The following is a 20,736-nucleotide window of genomic DNA, read 5'->3' on the forward strand; positions in this document are numbered from 1 at the left end:
TAGGGCCCCGCGACCCCGGATCGTGCGCAGCTGCTCTGCACGTGCCGACTCCTCCGAAGCCTCCCCTGTTGCGCCACGTCGCGCCCCCCGCCCCTCAGGACAGTTGCCATGTGGCTCATCCAACGTCTGCTCGAGCGTTTGCATATTAATCATATGCGACTCACGTCAGTTTTGTCTCCCATGAAAGTGAGCGGACGCTTCAGGAATCCGCCTTTTCATATACCTTTTAAAAATAATAATGATATAATGAGATCAATATAAATAATCTTACATATATATTTCTAAGGATATGTGCATTTATTTATTTTTTAATAAATAAAAATCTCCACAGACCTCATGACTAATAATAATGATATAATGAGATCAATATAAATAATCTTACATATATATTTCTAAGGATTTGTGCATTTATTTATTTTTAAATAAAGAAAAATCTCCACAGACCTCATGACTATTTAACCGCCCCCGCTCTCATGCCATTCATCCCTCGCCCTGTCTCCTTCGCTCTTCCTAAACCCTCAGAAAACCTTCCTCCCTTCATCTCATCTTCTTTCCTTCCTCCAAAGATCGCACCTTTTCGCCTCCTCGCCCCTGAATCTGCCATCAAGACCGCTTCTTGACGCTGCCGATGTCGTCGCCCTGGGTGGACGCTTCCTCCCTCCTCCTTTTTCTCCCTAAAACCGCGTTTTCCCCGATCCTCGCCGTGGCCCTCATTGCCTTCTCCCTCCTATGGTTCTGCCCCGGCGGGCTTGCGTGGGCCCTCTCCAGGGCTCATTCATGCACCATCCGCGGCCCCTCCGGTTTCGTCCTCGCTCTCGCCGGCACCGCTTCCCACCGGGTGCTCAAGAGGCTTGCTGACACGCTAGAAGCCTTGGACTTGATGGCCTTCTCGGTGGGATTCACCCGGTTCATCGTGGCGAGCCGTCCCGAGACGGCGAAGGAGATCCTCAACAGCTCGGCCTTCGCCGACCGCCCGATCAAAGAGTCCGCCTACGGGCTCCTCTTCCATCGCGCCATGGGGTTCGCTCCGTTCGGCGATTACTGGAGGAATCTGAGGAGGATCTCCGCCACCTACTTGTTTAGCCCTCGCCGTATCGCCGCGTTTGGCGAGCGCCGGAGGGACATCGGCCAGCAAATGCTGGCGGACGTCCAGGACCATATGGCCATGAATGGCGTGGTGGAGATGAAGAAAGTCCTGCACTTTGCGTCTCTGAACAACGTCATGATCAGCGTTTTCGGGAAAAGATTTGATTACTCCAAGGGTGAGGGGTTGGAGCTGGAGTCCCTGGTCAAGGAAGGGTACGAGCTACTTGGCGTCTTCAATTGGGCTGATCACTTTCCTTTGTTAGGGTGGTTGGACTTGCAAGGGGTGAGGAAGAGGTGCAGGGCTTTAGTGAAGAGGGTAAACGCCTTCGTCGGGAGCATCATGGAAGAGCACAGGAAGAGGAGAGTTTGTGGTGATGTGGTGGATGGTGACGGTGACTTTGTGGATGTCCTCCTTGGCATGGAAGAGGAGGAGAAGCTTTCTGACGCCGACATGGTTGCTGTTCTCTGGGTAACAACCTTTACTACTGCACTATGCTTTGTGTTTGCTTGGTTGTCATAACTGATCGCCGTGACTGCTTTTTTCCCTCGTTCTGTTCCTTTTGCTATTCTAAGAGAAATAGTTATTGCACTGCAAGGATTCATAAATGAATGCGTTAGAATAGTTTCTGTCACACAATTCTAAGAACGGCACTCAGAATCTTGTCTGCTCCCTGCTGTCTAAGCGATAGTCGAGGTTTTCTTGTACTGTAGCAATCACTGCTTTCCATGAACCCTTCCGACTTTTACTCCTTGCAGGAAATGATCTTTAGAGGAACTGACACAGTAGCCATCCTCTTGGAGTGGATAATGGCCAGAATGGTTCTGCACCCAGACATCCAATCCAAAGCGCAATCCGAAATCGATGAAATCGTGGGAGTATCCCGTTCTGTTTGTGATGCTGATGTCGCGAGCCTTCCGTACCTCCACGCCATCGTGAAAGAATCTCTCAGGCTGCACCCACCTGGTCCGCTCCTCTCCTGGGCTCGCCTTGCGGTACACGATGTCCACGTCGGGGATCACTTCATCCCCGCCGGCACCACCGCGATGGTGAACATGTGGGCGATAACTCACGATGAATCCATCTGGGCGGAGCCTAATGAGTTCATGCCGGAGCGCTTCATCAGGGAGGACGTCAGCGTTCTGGGCTCGGACCTGAGGTTAGCGCCATTCGGTGCAGGGAGGAGGGTTTGCCCAGGGAAGGCCATGGGATTAGCTACTGTTCATCTTTGGCTGGCTCAGCTGCTTCAGAGCTACAAATGGGTGCCAACAGAGGGTGGTGTGGATCTGTCGGAGTGCTTGAAGATGTCACTTGAGATGGAGAAGCCTTTGGCCTGCAAAGCTGTTCCAAGGTGGTGAATGGGCACGAGGTGCTTTAAAGGTTACATATAAGAGTCTCTAACTAGCTCAGATAGTAGTGTTTAGAGAATGGAGATCATTTTGGCCTCAATATCTCCATCGCTGTGTGACTTGTTGGGTAGGCTTGTTCTATGTAGTTGATCTCTGCAACTCTCTATAAGTGTCGCTGTTATTTATAATGCTTAGTTCTAGTACATGAATTATAGGCGAAATATTAATGCCACTGCTTTGTTTTTGTGCAAGTGTTTTCGTGTCTTCTGATTGTTTTTGTTGCTGCTGATCGCATGTTGTTTCTCTTGCAATGTGGCTAGTGGAATGTACATGCAATGATAGGATTAGTGGTTTCACTATAGCTTCTTGGTGGAGTATCTTGTAAAGAGATTTGTGTTTTGTGCATATGCTATCAGGGATTAATTACTTGGTTTATACTACTCTTCTTTTCTCCAGTGATCTTAAGCTGCATAATCCGAGCATGTGTTGCCATGGATTTAAGCTTCCTGTCATTATGGGACTCTCTCCTTTCCTGCTCTATCTTAGGTGGTTCTCCAAGCTATCAATGATAAGTGGTTGGTTTCTCATGATTAAGAGGAGTTTTTCAATTGATGAAGCTGATACTTTTCAGAGTTAATCTTCATGAAGAAGATATGCTTTATGTTATGTGTATCAAGATCATGTTTTTTTCATTAACATAGTCTGGCAAGCCTTGAGTAGCTTTAAACCTGCCTTGCTTTCATCTACTGTCCTGATCCAGAACTTCTTATCATGGCATCACACTTCTTTATTCTCTCATGTCTCTTTTCCAAATGCCATGCATATAGCTTTTTGCTAAGCATGCCTCTTGGTACTAAATGTATACAATTCTAACACTGGACCTTTGTCATTTCCTAGTAAAGTATGTGATCTAGTTAGTGTTCTTCCAGTTGCACTCTAGAGTAGGACAAGCAAATCATCGAGGAATAAGAACTCAGGCAAGCTCAATGATATGATTCCAGGGTCATTGTTCTTTTTGAGATCCAAATCCCACACGGAATATTTAGAATTACATATACAGAAAGCTCCTTCCCTTTCTTCCGAGGAAAAAAAGGATGTCTAACTGGCTTGGGGATGTTCTTCAAGATAACTCCAACTTGGTCTTTCTTTCTCTTTCACTTGCAGCTGCACCACATTGCCAAGTATTCTTCAGTTCCTGCATCACTGCCATTTGGCGGCGCATGCCATCAGGGCAGGGGAACTGGATGGTCCAGAAGATCTCAGGGAATCTCTGCCTTCTTTTGATGATTGGACATGGTTAGAAAGGAAGAGCAATGTGGTCTTTCAGAGCATATGATCATGGAAAGCAGATTTTGACCAGACCACCAATTGAAATCCAGGAACATATTCTTCTCTTGCCACTTTCAATTGAATCTTTATTATAGTTGGATTTATGGGTCATATGGCTGCTACTTTGAGCAAATAATACTTGCATTTCTAGTCTTGGTTCTGCAGGAACCAGTGAATTTGGCATACATATGTTCTCCTGAGTTCTAATTGGCATGTAGCTAATGACCCTTGATCTGATCACCATATAAAAAGCAAATCTTTGTTTTTTCATTGCTAGATCGTTTGTTCATGATGGTCCTATTGTTCCAGTAAATTTAAGTTGTCTTTGAATTTATTTTACCTTCTCTAATCATCTTTGTTTGTTTGACACCGAAAAGCAACTGATTAAATCTGTTTGCTTGCCAATTGGAATATGTTTTTGAGCTAAGAGGGCTGAATCTAAAATCTTCATGTTTCCACTAATAATCCTTGATGAAGACATTGTGCTTAGTTATTGCGCAATGATGATGCAGTTATCTCAATTGAATCAAGCTATGACTGAGCCTTCCATCAGTCATCAATAATGTGAACGTTATGATTCATTTCTAGCCAATCTAAGGCACCCATGTTGCAGGTGGGCTTCTTTGGTTTTCATTATATCAGACACAGGATGCTATGGAAATGTGCCTTTGCATAGATCATATCTGAGTTCAACTTGTTCTAAAGAGCTTGAAACAATCAAGTGATTGGTTAGCAATAGGTATGTAGGATGTGGAAGGCATAAAGCTTGATAGGAAATCATGACTTGCATTCTTCTTATCCACCTGCAAGGCACCAATTCTCTGTGATTATTGATTTGCTAATCATAAGTTACAATCAACTTGCCATGGTTTGATTCTCCCCTGGAAAAGGTAGGTGCTTCTAATCATCATGCCATGTTCTGCATCAGATACTCATGTTCTTCCCTTAATGTTTAGAAAAATACAAGGTAGAAGATTGATGATGATCTTCCCATGTTCTCTAGTTGCTTTCCAATGTTTGTAATATAGCATTGTTTCATATATTTTCACAAGTGGAATGAGTCAGATCCATCATAGTTTGGGAGACTGAAATGTCAAGGTTGTGACAGAATTGAAGAACTGAGTAAAAAAAAAACCTTCCAGTTACTCAAAGTTCTATGGACAGATCCAATCAAGACTTTAAAGGACTATAATGTTTTGCATGGGCTTCGCTTGATGGGTTGGGTTTATGGGGGCGGCACACTATCAAAATGCATATAAAAGAAAAAGTTTGGATTGAGTTAATTGAGCTATGGTTGAGATCGATTTCTCAAAGAGTGATCATTCTTAGATTTTTTTTTTTTTTTTTTTTATACTCATGTCCACATGACTAATTTAAAACTATTTAAAACTTTAAATTATGATACATATATTAAAAATATTATTTCTCCATAAAATTATAAACTCTCCTAATCAATGAGCGATTTTAATAAATGCTCGAGCGTTCACCTAGGTGCTCATGCAAGGTGAGGCGAGGCCCGAGCGCATCGCTTCATGTCCAGGTGCCTCACTTTAAAGATGTGTCCCTTGGGTGCTTCAAACGAGCGTCCGAGTTAAACCAAGCGATCGAACCAGTGTTTTACGTTCGGTTCAGTCTCGGGTGCTTAAGTTGGTTCAATCAAACCAACTAAAACATCAATATCAGCCTCTCAGCATCTCTCTCGTGATTTCCTCAACCCTAACCTTGCTTGTGATTTTGTCGTTGACATTTCCTCTATGTTGTCACTGCCCCTCTTCGTTGACGTTACCTCTCTTCGTTATCGCTTCTCTTTGTTGTCGTTGCCACAATCGCCGCTTGCCATTGTTGTCGCTACTCGCCGCCGCTGTTGTCATTGCCACTATCGTTGCTCGCCGTTCCCGCTCTTGCTATCGCTGCTCACTGCTACCATTGCTACTTCTCTCATTTAACAGCCTCAATCTTACTCTTATACTGCGCCCCCGCTACTGTTACCGTTGCCACTGCCACTACTACTACTCGTCGTTGTTGTCGTTATTCGCCACTATCGTCACTCCTACTCTTGCTACCGCTATTCGTCGCTACTATTACTCTTACTCTTTATTTTCACATCGACTCGATAATATACTGTTAACAATATACTAACAACATATTGTTAATTATATACTAGTAACAATATTTTTATTTATTAGATTAATAATTTTTTTTAAATTTTAATACTGCTAATTTTTATTTAAAATTATTTTTATTGTTTTAAATTTTAATATTTTTTTATTAATGTGATATTATGATTCTATAAGATTTTTTAATTTAATATCATATTTTTATTTAAATAATTATATTTATTAATTATATATATTTTTTATTTTAACGTCTTACTTCGCTCGGGCAAACGATTAGTGCCTCGTACGAAGCTCGACGCTTTTTGACGCATAGCGTTTTTTTGGATCAATATTTTTTCTTTCGCCTTTATAAGTCTGACAATTTATCAAATTTATATCCACAATATTTGAAATTTTCACATGACAAACTATTAGCCAGCAAAATCACCTCCATTTCTCATTGGTCAACCTTACAAGTCCACAAACAAAAATTTATGGATCAAAATCATAGCATTCACTCTAATACTAATCTTTATTTGTATATAAGACTTTGTAACATTAATGATGGTGATGTCTCAACAGAAACACTGATGTGACTGGAGCTCCCACAGTCAAAGCAGCTAACGAATGCTCTGTGCCCAGTGTGGCTGCAGCTCATCATCCCTTACTCCATTGCCACTCTGTGTTGTTCATGTGCTGCAAGGGATTTCCTGTGTCCCCAATGCAACTCCTCCCTCAAAAGTGAGAGTGTGTGGGACCATCAGACAGCTATGTCTTGGTAATGAATCTACATTAATATAAAAGAAAATTAAAAGCTTGATGACAGCCAAATCCTCTTCAAGAAAAATACAGTGTGATTGTGATGGAAGATAATAAGTGTGTGGTTTTAATGGAATGAAATGGTGATGGAAATAAACTAAAAAGGCACACATACATGCTAATGGTTTTGTTGGATATGCTACCCTCTGTCGGCAAACACTTTCCAATGGACCTCCAATTAATGCAGCCAAATGTGAAATCTCAAAAAGAATAAAAAGAAAAGGTCATTTTTTCTTTTCTTCTATTTATTCCTATGTCTTTATTTACTTAGCAACACAAACAATTAAAGATGCAAGAACGAATAGATCCATCGATTATTACAAAATATAATCAAATTAGTGTATATGAGTGCTAATATATATATATATATATATATATATATATATATATATATATTCTTTTATTGGGAAAAATGCATACAATAGTAGACTTGCTAGTTGTTGGATTGCCCAAATCAATAGAGACCCAGTTTGGTGGGAGTGGCCATAGAAAAAGATGAGACAAATGCATGAAGTCTATGGGGTGATTGGAACAGGGGACCAACCAATGATAGAGATGGCTTATCAAAACAATAATCAAATAGAAATGATCACCGTCTATAAAGCAATCTTCCACCGACACATGATCGATGCATAATTGTCAACATAAATAAACGTGTTTGTCTCCTTGGAATAAAATGATTGCCATTTGTTGTCCCCATCCTTTTGATGTGGGATGGCCAGTCTTGAGACATGGAAATAATATTTATGTTTTGCAAATCATAAATTCAATTGGTATTTCCAAGCATTAATCTGCACAATAAACAAAACGAAATCCACAAATTATTAGTGTATTTGGTGAAGTTGGGACATCAAATTGATTATTAAAGCTACACTGTTGTTTGGTAACATTCTGTGCCTTGGAAATGTGAAAAATGTGAGTCAAAGGACTACTTGGGTGATGAATGAATGAATGACTTGAGATGCTACATTTTTATTAGATCACATGGCTTGGAGCGTTGGATTTTGTGTCAGTGTTGCAAAGTTGATGGTACCTCATCTTGAAGCTTCTTAACTCTCTCTCTGTCTCTCTCCTCTCGGAGACAAATAGGAAGGGGTGGGGGTTTACTTGTTCAGCTCTGCTGTCTCCATTGCTTCAGTGGTGCAGATCTAAGACGTTTCCCCCCACGACCAGCAATGGGGACGGATCTGAGATCCTCCACATACGCCGTCACCGGATCCATGGGAAAGCTCGCGACTTTCGCCCTCTCCTTCCTGTTCGTTCTAGTCTTGTCCTCTCTGATTCCATCCACAGGTCAGTTCTTGGTCCGTCTGTCGTTAGAAAGTGCTCCACTCTTCTCAAGATTTGATCTTTTGGAGTCGAAACTAAATTTCCCGGCTCAATTTTCCCCGACGGGTTTCATCGGAGACTGAGCTATGTCAATCTTGATCGTAGAAATTTGGGAAAGGAGATGATTTTGGCCGTAGAAATTGCTCGATTCTTCTCAAGATTTGATCTTTTGGACTCAAAACCTAATTTTTTTCCACTCAGTGTTGGAATTTTTTCCGCGGAATGTAATCTCAGATGATATTGATAGTAAAGTTTTTGGGAAATGAGAGAATTTTTCCTTTTTGGACTGTGTCCATTTCTTTTATTCTTAATTTAAATATCTTTCGTATGGAACTTGGAATCTTGGCATTTGCTTTCTATTTTTGGGGTATTGCTGGTTTTCCTTCAGGAAAAAATTGATCCATAACTTAGCTTACAAAGTTTGAGTTACGTGTGAAGTTGCTGTTGTAGCAGCAGCAAGTTCAGTATTTGAGGGTTTGAATACCTGCAGAAAGAGAAACATGTCAAAATCTCTAATTTATGCAAAGATGATGTTGTTTTGTTTCCAGCCAAAGATTTCATATATATATATATATATATAAACTTCTGCACCTTATTTTATTCATTTGTTATGATGAAACTGATCATTATTCTGAGTGAATCTGATCTTCAAGTGATATACAAATCGAAAAGAGTTACGAGATATACATCTTGCAGACAATCAAAATGATCAAAGCTTTTTGTTTCATCGCCGACAAAAGCTTGAGAACAATGCTGTTTAAGAACCAATATGTTACTACATAGGAAACAAATCCAATCAAGAGGTCCAATTTGGGGTGTTCATTGCACAATTTATTCAAGAATTACTTCTGGGAATCTTGGAGGAATGAATGGGGGATTGGAATTTTTATTTTCCAATAAAGCAAAGACTATTCCCTTGATGTTAAAGGATGTTCAGATTTGTATCAGGGATTTGTTTTCTTCGGTGTTCTGTTGAGTAGATCCAAGAAACTTCTTAGCTAAATTGTTTTTTTCTGTTGTGTACTTTTCTGATTCATACTTTAATTGTTTTGATTACAGAAGCTTATGATTCGTTGGACCCCAATGGAAATATAACAATCAAATGGGACATAATGCAGTGGACACCGGATGGTTATGTTGTAAGTACAAAAGAGAGACACTGCTGAAAGCATGTGATGCTCGCATGGGCAATCCTTTGCATTTTGCTTCGCCATGTATAAATTCTCATAGTAACTGATTGAAGAGACAATTCAAATTCTTGCCTTCTTGAGATCATCCTTGCATAAACTTCTGTCAGTTTATATAGCAAGTGAATTTTGCATCTACAATCAAAATATTGATATGAATCATTTTCAGGCGGTCGTTACGATATTCAATTTCCAGCAATATCGTCACATTCAAGCACCCGGATGGATTCTTGGGTGGACCTGGGCAAAGAAGGAGGTCATCTGGTCAATGGTAGGAGCCCAGACCACAGAGCAGGGTGATTGCTCAAGATTCAAGGGGAACACTCCACATTGCTGTAAGAAAGATCCGACAGTTGTTGATCTACTTCCTGGAACACCATATAACCAGCAAATCGCCAATTGTTGCAAAGGAGGGGTGATTAATTCATGGGTGCAAGATCCAGCCAATGCTGCAAGTTCATTCCAGGTCAGTGTTGGTGCAGCGGGGACCACCAACAAGACTGTCCGTGTGCCCAAGAACTTTACCCTGAGGGCACCAGGACCTGGATATACATGTGGAATAGCCAAGATTGTGAAGCCTACTAAATTTGTTACACAAGATGGAAGGAGAACAACTCAAGCTCTTAGTAAGTCATCAAAGAAAAATTGCGAAAAGCTAGTAGTTTGATATTTTAAATAGGATAAGCTTCCAGGTAGTGGATTCGGCTCTTTAGTTCTTTTGCACAATGAAATACCAATCAAGTAATGTAGGATAGCCACTGCACCTAGCTAGTCAATTCTGCTTTTTCGAAACTCAAGAAATGACAGTCCTTATAGTCGGCTAACATTTTCTTCGATACTTAATCGCAGTGACATGGAATGTTACATGTACATATTCCCAATTTCTCGCTCAGAAGACTCCTACTTGCTGTGTATCCCTTTCATCCTTCTACAATGACACAATTGTTAACTGTCCGACGTGCACATGTGGTTGTCAAAATAATGCAACTCAACCAGGAAGCTGCGTGGAGTGAGTTCAAATGCCAACCTCTTTAATTCTCTCACTATGAAAATTTTAGCTGATATATTGATGATGTTACTGTTTACTATGCCAGAGGAGATTCGCCTTATTTAGCCTCTGTCATCAACGGTCCTGGCAAAAACAGCTTCACACCATTGGTCCAGTGCACATCACATATGTGCCCAGTAAGGGTGCATTGGCATGTCAAACTAAACTACAAGGAGTACTGGCGTGTGAAGATTGCAATAACAAATTTCAACTACCGGATGAATTATACACAGTGGAACCTTGTTATCCAGCATCCGAACTTAGACAATCTCACTCAACTTTTTAGTTTCAATTACAAGTCATTGACGCCGTACGGAGGCATAAGTAAGTTTCTTTTCATTCATTTCTATTTTTCCTCAAGTTCATTCTTTGACGTTTTCTCTCACTATGGAAATGTGGGCGGGGGAATACGGTAATCTGGTAATCTGTTTATCCTGTGAGATTTCATCACGGTGGTGGTAACTGATCTAATTTCACAAGAACTCATGGTGCTTTTGGTGTCTGTTGGTCTGAAATCTATATGGTTTAGCATACATGTTGCTTAATGCTTCTTTCTATAACTAAAATCTTACTGGTTTTGGTCTGACAGATGATACTGCAATGCTATGGGGTGTCAAGTACTATAATGACTTCCTCATGGAAGCCGGACCTTATGGAAATGTGCAGTCGGAACTTCTATTCCGGAAGGACCCATCAACTTTTACCTTCGAGAAGGGGTGGGCCTTTCCACGGCGCGTATACTTCAATGGTGACAACTGTGTCATGCCTCCCCCAGATTCGTATCCATGGTTACCGAATGCCGCCACGCGGTTGACAAGCACCATGATGATGGCCCTTTTTGCTGCTTTGGCTTGGTTGCTAATTTATGTCTAGAAAGGGCTCGAGGTTCGTTTGAAACTTTTAATTTCGATAGAAACACAAACTGCTCTGCTTCTGGAAATCGATTTGGATTCTGGATAAAAAGAGGATTCAGGTCTCTCCGCACCAAAGCCATCATAATGTAAATTTATACTATAAATCCACAACTTGGCAAGGTTTTGAGTTTAGATTCTTGTAATTTATGTGGTCTATGTCAGCATGTTATATGTAGAAGAGTGGAGACCCATGATAATTTATATTTGTGAAAATACATGAGCAGGCAACTTTGTTTGATGTTGAAATGGACCTTCCATTTCTCTTGCTACTTTCTTCTGCTTGAATTCCATCTCATCATATATGATGTTCTCATCCTTACAGAATGAATAATGGAAGGGTATTATGGAGGTCATCTGAACAACTAATCCACATTTAAATCTTTTAGTTCTGCTGTGATCCATGTTTGCAGTGTGATTCATTGATAGTGTTTTCTGACAAAAGAAGAAAAAAGGGGACCTTGAATGAGTATCTTCTTCTTCCCAATTGGCTTTCCATGAGAACTCAACTGGAAATTGTGTCAACAGATACTATAGCAGTGCAATTTTATGGATTGAGGCAACAAATGTCTGATTTGAACTTCTCCAACTTTAGTCAATGAGTTCTTAACAATTAGCCTTAAATTTGACAGATTTATAGTCAGAAAACCCTATTGACTTAAAAATTTGTCCTCACTGCTCAAGGTTTGGGTACTTTTGACTTCTGATGGGGTGGCCACAGAAAAGAACATCTGTAAATATATACACCCATAACTATAACAAATATGAATTGAATTTTGGATGTACATAAATTAAAATTGTCCAAGAAAAAAAAATCATCCAATTTCATGGAAAGATTAGTCCAATAATTTCACTAATCCTAAATCATTAATCTGAAATGCTTAGATCCAAATTAATAACAATTGAATCATCAAATCCTTATATTTGCGACTAGATCAGTACATAAGTCAAATTTCTTATTCTCAATGGTACATTTATATCTATTTCCAATAAGATCTTGTGCAATTTTATCCAAAAAAAATTCAAGTCGCAGGAAAAAGAAAGGAAAGTAAAATTGTAGTTCTCTCAGACAAAATGCTCCAGAAAAGTAGGTCTCAGAGGAATTTTTGGCTTGGTATTGTGGAGGCTTACTGAAAACCTCTTGCAGAGGAAAAAGCACACACACTGTTCCACTTGGCTAAAGCTTGATTAGTCTGACAGTAACAGGCAAAACACATGATGAATTTAATGATTTCATTCTCATGATCATCTCTTGAGGTATTGATCAGTAGCAGAATGTTGAGCATTATTCTCTTTATGCATCAGATGAGCCAAGGACACTGTATCAGTGTACACATAACCTGTTTATCCCTAATTCACAACCAATATTAAACTAAATGGATGATATCTTGATTTGTCTTCTCATGAGATATAATATATATGACATCAAATTTCTGGTAGCCTCTGATAGACTATGAACAACTTTTAGCATACCAAATAAGAATCATAAGATACAGAAATTTACAATGTAAGTTTGTACCTCTCATGGATGGATCATGAACTCAGATCTGGTTGAGAGAACACCAAATCCAGGATAAACACCACCATTTCAGTGACAAGGTTCTCTCATCTCCATCCTCAGGATTCATCTGAGCAAGACCAGCTACACGCAGATCTGATCCAACACTCTGAACTGCCTCATGTTCAGAGGAGGAAGAATGATCTTGTGGATCTTTATGGATGGGCAAAAGAGGACTCTAACCATTCTCAATCCTTCTCTTCCTAACTGTTCCTTCTATTTCAGTTCCTCTTTGTTGAAGCAATGCATTTGGTGAGGGGTAGTGAAGGAACAAAGGCAGGAAGTCTGAACATCACCCATCAACCATCTCTGATGTGAAGGAAACTTCAAATGTTAACATAGAAACAACAAAGATCAATTATATGTTTAGTAGGATAGTTTAACTACAACAAAGCTTTTTGTTAATCTCCAGATTTGAGAAACTACTACTAAATAGAACTTAGAAAAGCTAATCATCAAAATATGGTGTGTGAGTCTTGTGTTGTGTACACAAGAAACAAATGAATAGTATCTGGGTAATTAAAATGAACTGCTCTTGACTGATTTTTTCTTCCTTTTTTTTTGGTGCTGACAATGCAAATGAATTAAAAATTCTCCACATGAAGACATATGATTCCTTTGCTCATGTTTTGATATGGTTAATAGTTGGCAGCAAGTAGACAGTCTCTATCTGAAGAGTACTCCCCAACTTACTCCACAGAATTGGCCAGGCTGTTCCCTACTGCTGATTAGGGATGGCAAAAATGTTAGGTAGACTGGGGACAAGCATCAGCTATACTTCTTTTTGAAGTGAATTTGCTGCTCAGTACATCAACAACAACCAAAAGGATTTATTGATATGGTATGCAACAACCAAAAGATTTGAATGATTGTGAGATACCTCTAATGCATCATCTTTCAAATATAATGGAAGTATCAAATCTATTTACCGAAGATGAAGGATCAAAATCTATAACATTTGTCTAGCGGTAGTGTTGTAGACCTACTTAACGAAAGTTAAGAGTTCAATATCTCATCTAATAAATTTTGATCTAATGATAATATAGCAAACTCGTTTACAAAATGATTAATGACTCGAAACTTGATTAAGTAAATTTAGTCGGTTATCATTCTTTCTTTGACTATTGAAAGTAAGATTTTGGGATCAAATTCTATCGCCATGAGTTTGATATTTTTGTTGCTTAGTTCATAAATCTACAAGTACATACTACTAAGCTCTCATTTGTCACAATTAATAGAGGGAGAAAGAACCTTTCAAAAATAATCCACATATATAAATCACCATTGACTTTCTTTTTATTCGTCAAACATACCATTAATGTTTTGGCTAATGACTCGCGACTTGTCGATAAGACTATAACTTATCTAATTATACATGTAATACTCATAATCTATCAAGATATTAGGTTACATGTTTTATCAGGAAATATAATTTATTAAGAATTCTTGTGAAAACCTTTTGCTCTATCGAATTCAAAATATGTGCATTTTCCATTATCAGCATATGTTGTTAGCTTAAAGCTAAATTGCACACTTAGGCATGTCATTTGGCAACAGTATACAACATTTCACAGTTCATGGTGGAACAAAAATTCCATAAATAATTAGTATATTTAATCACTTGCATTAGATAAGAGATAAACGATAAGTTCTCCAAACTCATACGATTATTTTGGCTAATAAAGATAATCATATCAATAAAATTAACATGATTTCTTGTCCCCATACCTATAAAGTTATGTATCATTTAAGATAATACACTCTTAGCTAATTTTAGTGGATAGAGTGCCTAGAGCCGCTTTTAGCTCCTTTGGGTTGTACGAACATGCAGTAGTTTTCCTTTGGGAAAGAAAACTACATGCCTCACGATGCTCAACACAACTAGATCAGGTGATCCGTAAGAGAGATCACATCACCCTGATAGATCAGAAGCATGTTTCATGGATGGAACTCAACCCTATCCTATCGTCCATCCTCCAACTCAAGAACAGATCGAGCACCGATTCTTGCAATCCCCAAAATCGTCGTAAGGTTTGCTTCTGGCACCAAAATAGGTGTAGACGCCACTCATGAGAGTGTTGATTACTGACGCCCCAATCAAACACAAGATAATGATTTCAAGCACCGAAAAAAATAAACAACAAAAATACACCATCGACGAGGAACTATGCATACACATCAAGAAAGAGTGTGTGGGTGGGGATTGGGATTGGGATTTCAAGCTGTCTCATCAAGCAGACGCTTTCTCGGGACATGAGAGAGAAGGAGAGGAGGAGGATAAATCCAGCGAAGATTGCAAGCTCTCCTCCCTCTCCTCTCCTCGAGCTGATCCTTTTCCGCTGAGCCTACAGATTCTGAGAGCCAAAAGGCTATGATGGAGACAAAGGCGTGGTTCTACGAAGCCGGCAAGTGTGTGGGCGCGTCGGAGTGCGCCCTTCTTTTACTCCTATGGGAAACCGAGGAATCGTCACATCACTTTGCGGCCCCTCAAGACACCGACAAGCGTATCCATCCCCTCCTCCAACTTCTCAGCTAAATCTTCTCGTGATAGGCGGAGTAAAGCTGTAGCTTAAGCCGCTTTAGTTCTTGTAATGGGATCCAATGCGGACCGCCGAAACACTTAATCCAAATCTTTCTCGTAAGCGCTTAAGCCAAAAGGGACGGACTCATAATTCGAATGATAATGATAACAAATTGTTCGTTTGGGTAATCGATAATAATCATAGACACGAGACATGATTTGATTTATATTCGACCGCACCCTTTGTTTTCCATGCAGCTTTTACCGAGATCTACAAGTCTTGAAGTCAAGATTTCTCTTGTCTTACAGTAGGAGGAGGAGGATGTAATGATCATGTCAAGATATCACGAGAAATTGGAAGGCAGACCAACTTTCTGCGCCATGGCTGGATTGGCTTGGCCGTACGTTCCATGTGTGGGGTTCCCCCGGGCATTATTGCTGATACAGAAACCCTAGCCATGGCGCATGCCCATCACCACAGTCAGCACTTCTCTCCCTCCTCCTCGGCTTGCCTCTCCTCCTCCTCCTCCTGCTCCTTTTTCTTCTTCCTGCAGTAATGGACTACTCGGTCTCTCCCACTGAGCACATCTGCTACGTGCGTTGCAGCTATTGCAACACAGTTCTTAAGGTAATTCCCTGGAGTAGAAGATTAAAGATGAACGTACCACAGCAATGCTGCTTTTGGGTGTACAAGAAAGATGTACATCAGAAAAGCATCCGCTTCAGCAAGCTTCTTGGTGTTCATTACCTCCGACACTACTTCACATCATATTTTTCTTTCTTCGTTTCCACCGATCTAAGGACCGGTACTCTTGGAGAAATTAAACTCGATCTCAATCTTTTAATCGTCTCATGTAGGGATTTTAAGTGATCATGTTGATATAGTGCTCTTGCTGTTCATGATGTGGTATCTACAGAGGAATCTTGATGCTTTCTAGGGTTTTTCCTGTCTCCTAGGAATATGAGTTTGTATGATCAAGATCTGCACATTTCTTCTGTCTTGGAGACAAAGATGGGGCCTTATGCATGCATGAGGAAGCTAAAGATGATTCCTAGAGATTTTTCACTCTCTCCTCTCTCTCTCTCTCTCTCTGTAGTTGCTACCGATGTAGTTCTAAGAGCAGTAGTTATAAGGCAGATATTATGCTCATTCTTCTGTGTCCTCGTCGCAGAATTAGAAGAACATAAATGTTCCCTCACCCAAATTCATCAGATCTTCGAATTAAGAACAGCATAAAGAAGATCCGCTCGATGGCGCTTCACTATTTAATCGATGAACCAAAGCTGATCTTATCTTAATTTGTAGAGTTTTGTCACAAACACACATCTCAGCATCCACCAATGCCAAAAAATGTGGAAAGAAAAAGGGCACTACTGGCAAAATAAGAGCTGAACGATGAGTTTCTATGATGCCACAAAGTGCAAAGAACTTGTAGTTACTCCTTGCTCTCGAATGGTGACAGACTCTTCTTCCCTTTGCTTTGCAGGTTGGCGTCCCATCCAAGAGGATGATAGACACAGTAACTGTGAGATGCGGTCACTGCGACCATCTCTCCTTCCTCTGCCCCAGCGACCATCAGATGGCTCTTCAGGTTCGCTTCTCCTTGTCCATTAAATTTTCAGCAGTCATACTACCGTGACAAGATGGTGTAAGGAGGTTCATAAACAAAACTATCATGCGGTAAACTTAGTCTTCTTTTTCTTCATCTCTTCTTCTGTTTGTTGTTAGCTTCACTTTCGATGAAGAACATTTTGATGTCACAAAATTGATTCTCATGTTTCTAGCTACACACTACTGGTTTGCAGGCCTACATTTATTTGTCCTGGATGTTGTTTTCTTACTGCTTAGGAAGAAGAAGAGAGAGGATGGGAGAGGTTATTATTTCTTATGACACTGCACTATGTTTTGAATTAGGAGACTTGCACTGATTACATCAGGGGCATACCGTTGTCGTTGCCGCCGCCACCACCATCATCATCATCATCATTAAGAGAACAAATAATCCAAAAACCACCATTTGTCACGAAACGTAGGTTTTCGACTTTCACTTCATGTTGTTCTTCCTGTTCTTGCATAATTATTATGTACTTGTTAACGAAATTTTGGTTGATCTGTTGATGACAGCTCCTGAGAAGAAACACAGAATGCCTTCAGCCTATAATCGCTTCATGAGGTATGAGTTACAGACGATGTTATGCTACCATTCAATTACTGGTTCATTTTCTTAGATCACCATCATAAACCATAATCTAGTAGCTAAGTAAGATGTGAAGCATTCATATTAGAAAAAACCAGCTCAATCTGTCTTCGAGTTCATCACGGAAATCTCCTCCGCCATTATTCATACAAATAATTCTCAGTGTAGAATAACACTTCCTTTGAAGAAACAACTCCATGCTTCTTCTTCTTCTTTTTTTCTTCTCCTAATTAGCCTTTAAGTTTTTGACCATTGTCGAGTCATCTAAAAGCTTAAGTTGACATCAAGTCATTCAATCACTTGTATTCCATCACTTCCCTCATTTGTCTATATTATTCTGGATTAAATAGGAAGAATTACTATCTACTCAGACAAAACATATATTTCTAACCACTGTCAACATATCTAAGAACATAAGATGATTTATGTTTTGTTTGCTTATATATTTAAACACCATACATTTCTAATTAATGTCAATTTAGTCCTTTCTCTTCTATGGTACATATCCGATCCATCCTCTATCGATGAAAGTGAAACCTTATTCGAGTCAAATGAGATCAGGAAATTGCAATGCTTAAAGACACTACTGAAAACAACATGCAAGACATGTTGTCTTGCATCTGTCAACATACCTTAGATTAATACATGCTATGTTCTTCTGCCAATGCATGTAATGTTAATCCTATCCTATTTCGAATCACGACGCCTACAATTTCTCAAAAAATGAAAAGCCTTAATTCGGATGTTCATCGATCCTTATTATAGATTGTCAAAGTATAAACCAAGCTGACTAGTACATCACATTGGAGTTTTTGAAAGTTTAGCTCTTGTTAGTGAACGAAAGTACTGTGGCTGATGAGTCGGTATGGTTAGGTCTGCGGGCCAATGTCGGGAACTTCTGGTGGAAAGAATATGATGATGAGGTGGCTGCGCCTCTTGAGTGTCTCGGGCGAGGTTCAGACCGACGGGATCGATTGAGTCCTCGTGAGTGGGTGGGGGTTGGCGCTCTAAGTCCTGCTGACTTGAGTGTTGTTTGTGGCGGGTTGAGCCCTCTTGTCTCCGGGGTGGTTGGTTGCTTTTCTTCGCAGGCACGCTCTTGGGAAGGGGGGGGGGGGGGGGGGGGGGTGCAAACTAGCATTAGTCGGGATCCGGACCGATGGGCCACCCTCCTCTGTGCATAGGATGACGACTCTGGGGTGAAGACGCCCGCCGCTCGAGGGTACCCACCTTCCTACAAAATGGCCTTCGTCGGGTGCTTCTCGACCCCTCCGACGAGCAAATCAATTCCGTCGACCTTTTTCCTTTTTTTCCCCCCTCTTGGCCGGGCTCGGACAGGGGTTTTTATACCTGCGTGCGAGGGTTGGTTGCGCCTCGGTTCGGAGTGGCCGTTGACTTTCATGAGGGCGGGACGACTTCTCTGACGAGATGGCATTTCACGGCTGATAGCATGTGACGTTGCTGTGATTCATCTAGGGCCAAAATATGCCCTAACATATAAGGCAAATTTGTAGTACAATTGGGAAGAAAACCATGGAGACATTAGTAGGAGAAATAAACACTCAGTAATCAGATATGGTCTGAAGTGTCATGAGCTAAAAACAAAAAAAAATTAAGGATCGGTTTTTTGATATTATCATTAAAATCCATCATCTTAGTTAGAATTTAAGTTCTATAAATTTTCTTCATCTTTAACGACAACCTTAGTGCAGTCCATATCATGTGCCATCAAAATTGGGACTGCAGTCAAAAGCTAGCTAGCTAGCTAGCTAATCCCTCCCTCTTGAGCTTGTAAGTATTGTTGCTGAAGTTTACTCTCCATATCATCACAGAGAGGAAATACAGCGAATTAAAGCAGCAAAACCTGATATTCCACACCGAGAAGCTTTCAGCAAGGCCTCGAAGAACGTGAGTTATCGAACAAATAATGTACAGATATAATCTTCATCAGATATCAGTAGTAGTACTCATACTGTTTTTGTTGCGCGAAATAAAGTGGGCTAGGTGTGATCCTCGTCGGTCGACCTCGGTTTCGATCTCTGGTGCTAAGAGTAAGCCGGCTTCTGTTCCTCAAGTGGTAAATCCAATCTTTGCTCTGGAAAGAGAGCATAAGCCTTTATTCTCTTACCGTTAGGAAGCAGTTCTGTAGCATGATTAATTGTTTGTGTTCTCTTTTCTTGAAGATAAAGGAAAGCAGTTGCCCTATAGTGGAAAGCTCCAGCATTTACAAGCAAATGGAGCAGAAGGAATAGGTTCTCGATCAGCTCATGGAGCTCTTTCTCTTTCTCGGTGATTTGCTGATATGGTGTTAATTATTATTGTTGGATCTTGTCCTCTCTCTATCTAGCCATAACTAAATATCTGTAAAGCTGTAGTATTTCCAGTTTTATGTATGCATTGCGAACGAAGAGGAATGTACAGCTGTGGTTTGTATATATGATTTGTTATTATCCAGACCTAAGGTGATCTACAATCTATTATTGGGTAAGTGCAAGTTCATACCAACATAAATATAGATTATGACTTACGAGTATTTCTTGGGTATAACTTTTGAACATATTATATTTAAATTTTTTTTGGTTAAATGTTATATATTACGAACGGACATCAAAAATACTATGTACAAAAAATATCTTATTATTTTGTTTAGTAATTAGTATGTTTTAATTTTTTGCTGCATTCATATCGATAGCAATAATGTAAATGAAAATGTGACATCTTACTATATATATATAAAGGATTATGAGTTTTTCTCAACAGTCTCTGCATCTCATGAACATTATTAATTCAGATGAGCTTCTATTTATAATCTGAGCACAACATATTGTTGAAAAGGTGGCATATTTGTGTTAAGTTTGTTGTTTTTCTTGGTGTCTCACCTGGACAAGTTCTCTAAAGATCATTTTCTTCTGACACATTATTCTCACTATGATCCCAAGATCAGATGCTTTTATATATATACAACAAAAATTCTAATCTGAAATAGAAAGCAGCCGATATTTCTTTTTCGAAGAAGAACTGCTCAACCAATCAGATTATGTTCATGCATAATATGTCTCTAAGCGTCCTCTCTTGTGGCTCATAAATTGTCTTTAGTTGAAACTGATAGTATGCTAATTTGGTGTCACTGCTTCTTTTGATTCGTTAAAAGACTATACTTATTCAACAGACAGCTATAATAGAAGGGAGAATTGACAAAAGAAATAGCTGTTTATGTGGTTGCATAGGAATTGCTTTGACTATAAATAGTTTGAGAGTGATGAGGTCCAAAGAGAAAGGATGAGTATTATCCCACATAATTTTGTGCAGT

The 20,736-nt window shown here is 39.8% G+C and overlaps 3 protein-coding genes across 3 annotated transcripts; all 3 read left to right on the plus strand.

Moving 5' to 3' along the window:
- Positions 1 to 500: 500 nt before the first annotated feature.
- Positions 501 to 2,677, plus strand: LOC135628633 (cytochrome P450 78A5-like). Its single transcript, XM_065135422.1, has 2 exons — positions 501 to 1,555; positions 1,843 to 2,677. Exons 1-2 carry the CDS (start codon positions 629 to 631, stop codon positions 2,440 to 2,442), a joined length of 1,527 nt encoding a protein of 508 aa, XP_064991494.1. The 5' UTR covers positions 501 to 628; the 3' UTR covers positions 2,443 to 2,677.
- Positions 2,678 to 7,654: 4,977 nt separating this feature from the next.
- LOC135629542 (COBRA-like protein 1) lies at positions 7,655 to 11,393 on the plus strand. The gene is made up of 6 exons (XM_065137055.1): positions 7,655 to 7,970; positions 9,066 to 9,145; positions 9,363 to 9,819; positions 10,043 to 10,202; positions 10,288 to 10,565; positions 10,831 to 11,393. Exons 1-6 carry the CDS (start codon positions 7,853 to 7,855, stop codon positions 11,112 to 11,114), a joined length of 1,377 nt encoding a protein of 458 aa, XP_064993127.1. The 5' UTR covers positions 7,655 to 7,852; the 3' UTR covers positions 11,115 to 11,393.
- Positions 11,394 to 15,603: 4,210 nt separating this feature from the next.
- On the plus strand, positions 15,604 to 19,847 carry LOC135628661 (protein DROOPING LEAF-like). Its single transcript, XM_065135465.1, has 7 exons — positions 15,604 to 15,859; positions 16,719 to 16,823; positions 17,147 to 17,261; positions 17,357 to 17,405; positions 19,259 to 19,334; positions 19,423 to 19,503; positions 19,610 to 19,847. The coding sequence occupies exons 1-7, from the start codon at positions 15,788 to 15,790 to the stop codon at positions 19,676 to 19,678; spliced, it is 567 nt and encodes a 188-aa protein (XP_064991537.1). The 5' UTR covers positions 15,604 to 15,787; the 3' UTR covers positions 19,679 to 19,847.
- The last annotated feature ends 889 nt before the right edge of the window (positions 19,848 to 20,736 follow it).

The sequence above is a fragment of the Musa acuminata genome, chromosome BXJ3-1 (assembly GCF_036884655.1).
Source record: "Musa acuminata AAA Group cultivar baxijiao chromosome BXJ3-1, Cavendish_Baxijiao_AAA, whole genome shotgun sequence".
Lineage (NCBI taxonomy): Eukaryota > Viridiplantae > Streptophyta > Magnoliopsida > Zingiberales > Musaceae > Musa > Musa acuminata.

Excerpts from the sequence above, each read along its gene's own strand:
- LOC135628633 (XM_065135422.1), top strand. The coding sequence starts at position 629 with ATGTCGTCGCCCTGGGTGGACGCTTCCTCCCTCCTCCTTTTTCTCCCT. Across the intron at positions 1,556-1,842 it reads ACATGGTTGCTGTTCTCTGG|GAAATGATCTTTAGAGGAAC; the intron begins GTAACAACCTTT and ends TACTCCTTGCAG.
- LOC135629542 (XM_065137055.1), top strand. The coding sequence starts at position 7,853 with ATGGGGACGGATCTGAGATCCTCCACATACGCCGTCACCGGATCCATG. Across the intron at positions 9,820-10,042 it reads GAGAACAACTCAAGCTCTTA|TGACATGGAATGTTACATGT; the intron begins GTAAGTCATCAA and ends ACTTAATCGCAG. Across the intron at positions 10,203-10,287 it reads CAACCAGGAAGCTGCGTGGA|AGGAGATTCGCCTTATTTAG; the intron begins GTGAGTTCAAAT and ends TTACTATGCCAG.
- LOC135628661 (XM_065135465.1), top strand. The coding sequence starts at position 15,788 with ATGGACTACTCGGTCTCTCCCACTGAGCACATCTGCTACGTGCGTTGC. Across the intron at positions 19,335-19,422 it reads TCAGCAAGGCCTCGAAGAAC|TGGGCTAGGTGTGATCCTCG; the intron begins GTGAGTTATCGA and ends CGCGAAATAAAG. Across the intron at positions 19,504-19,609 it reads CGGCTTCTGTTCCTCAAGTG|ATAAAGGAAAGCAGTTGCCC; the intron begins GTAAATCCAATC and ends CTTTTCTTGAAG.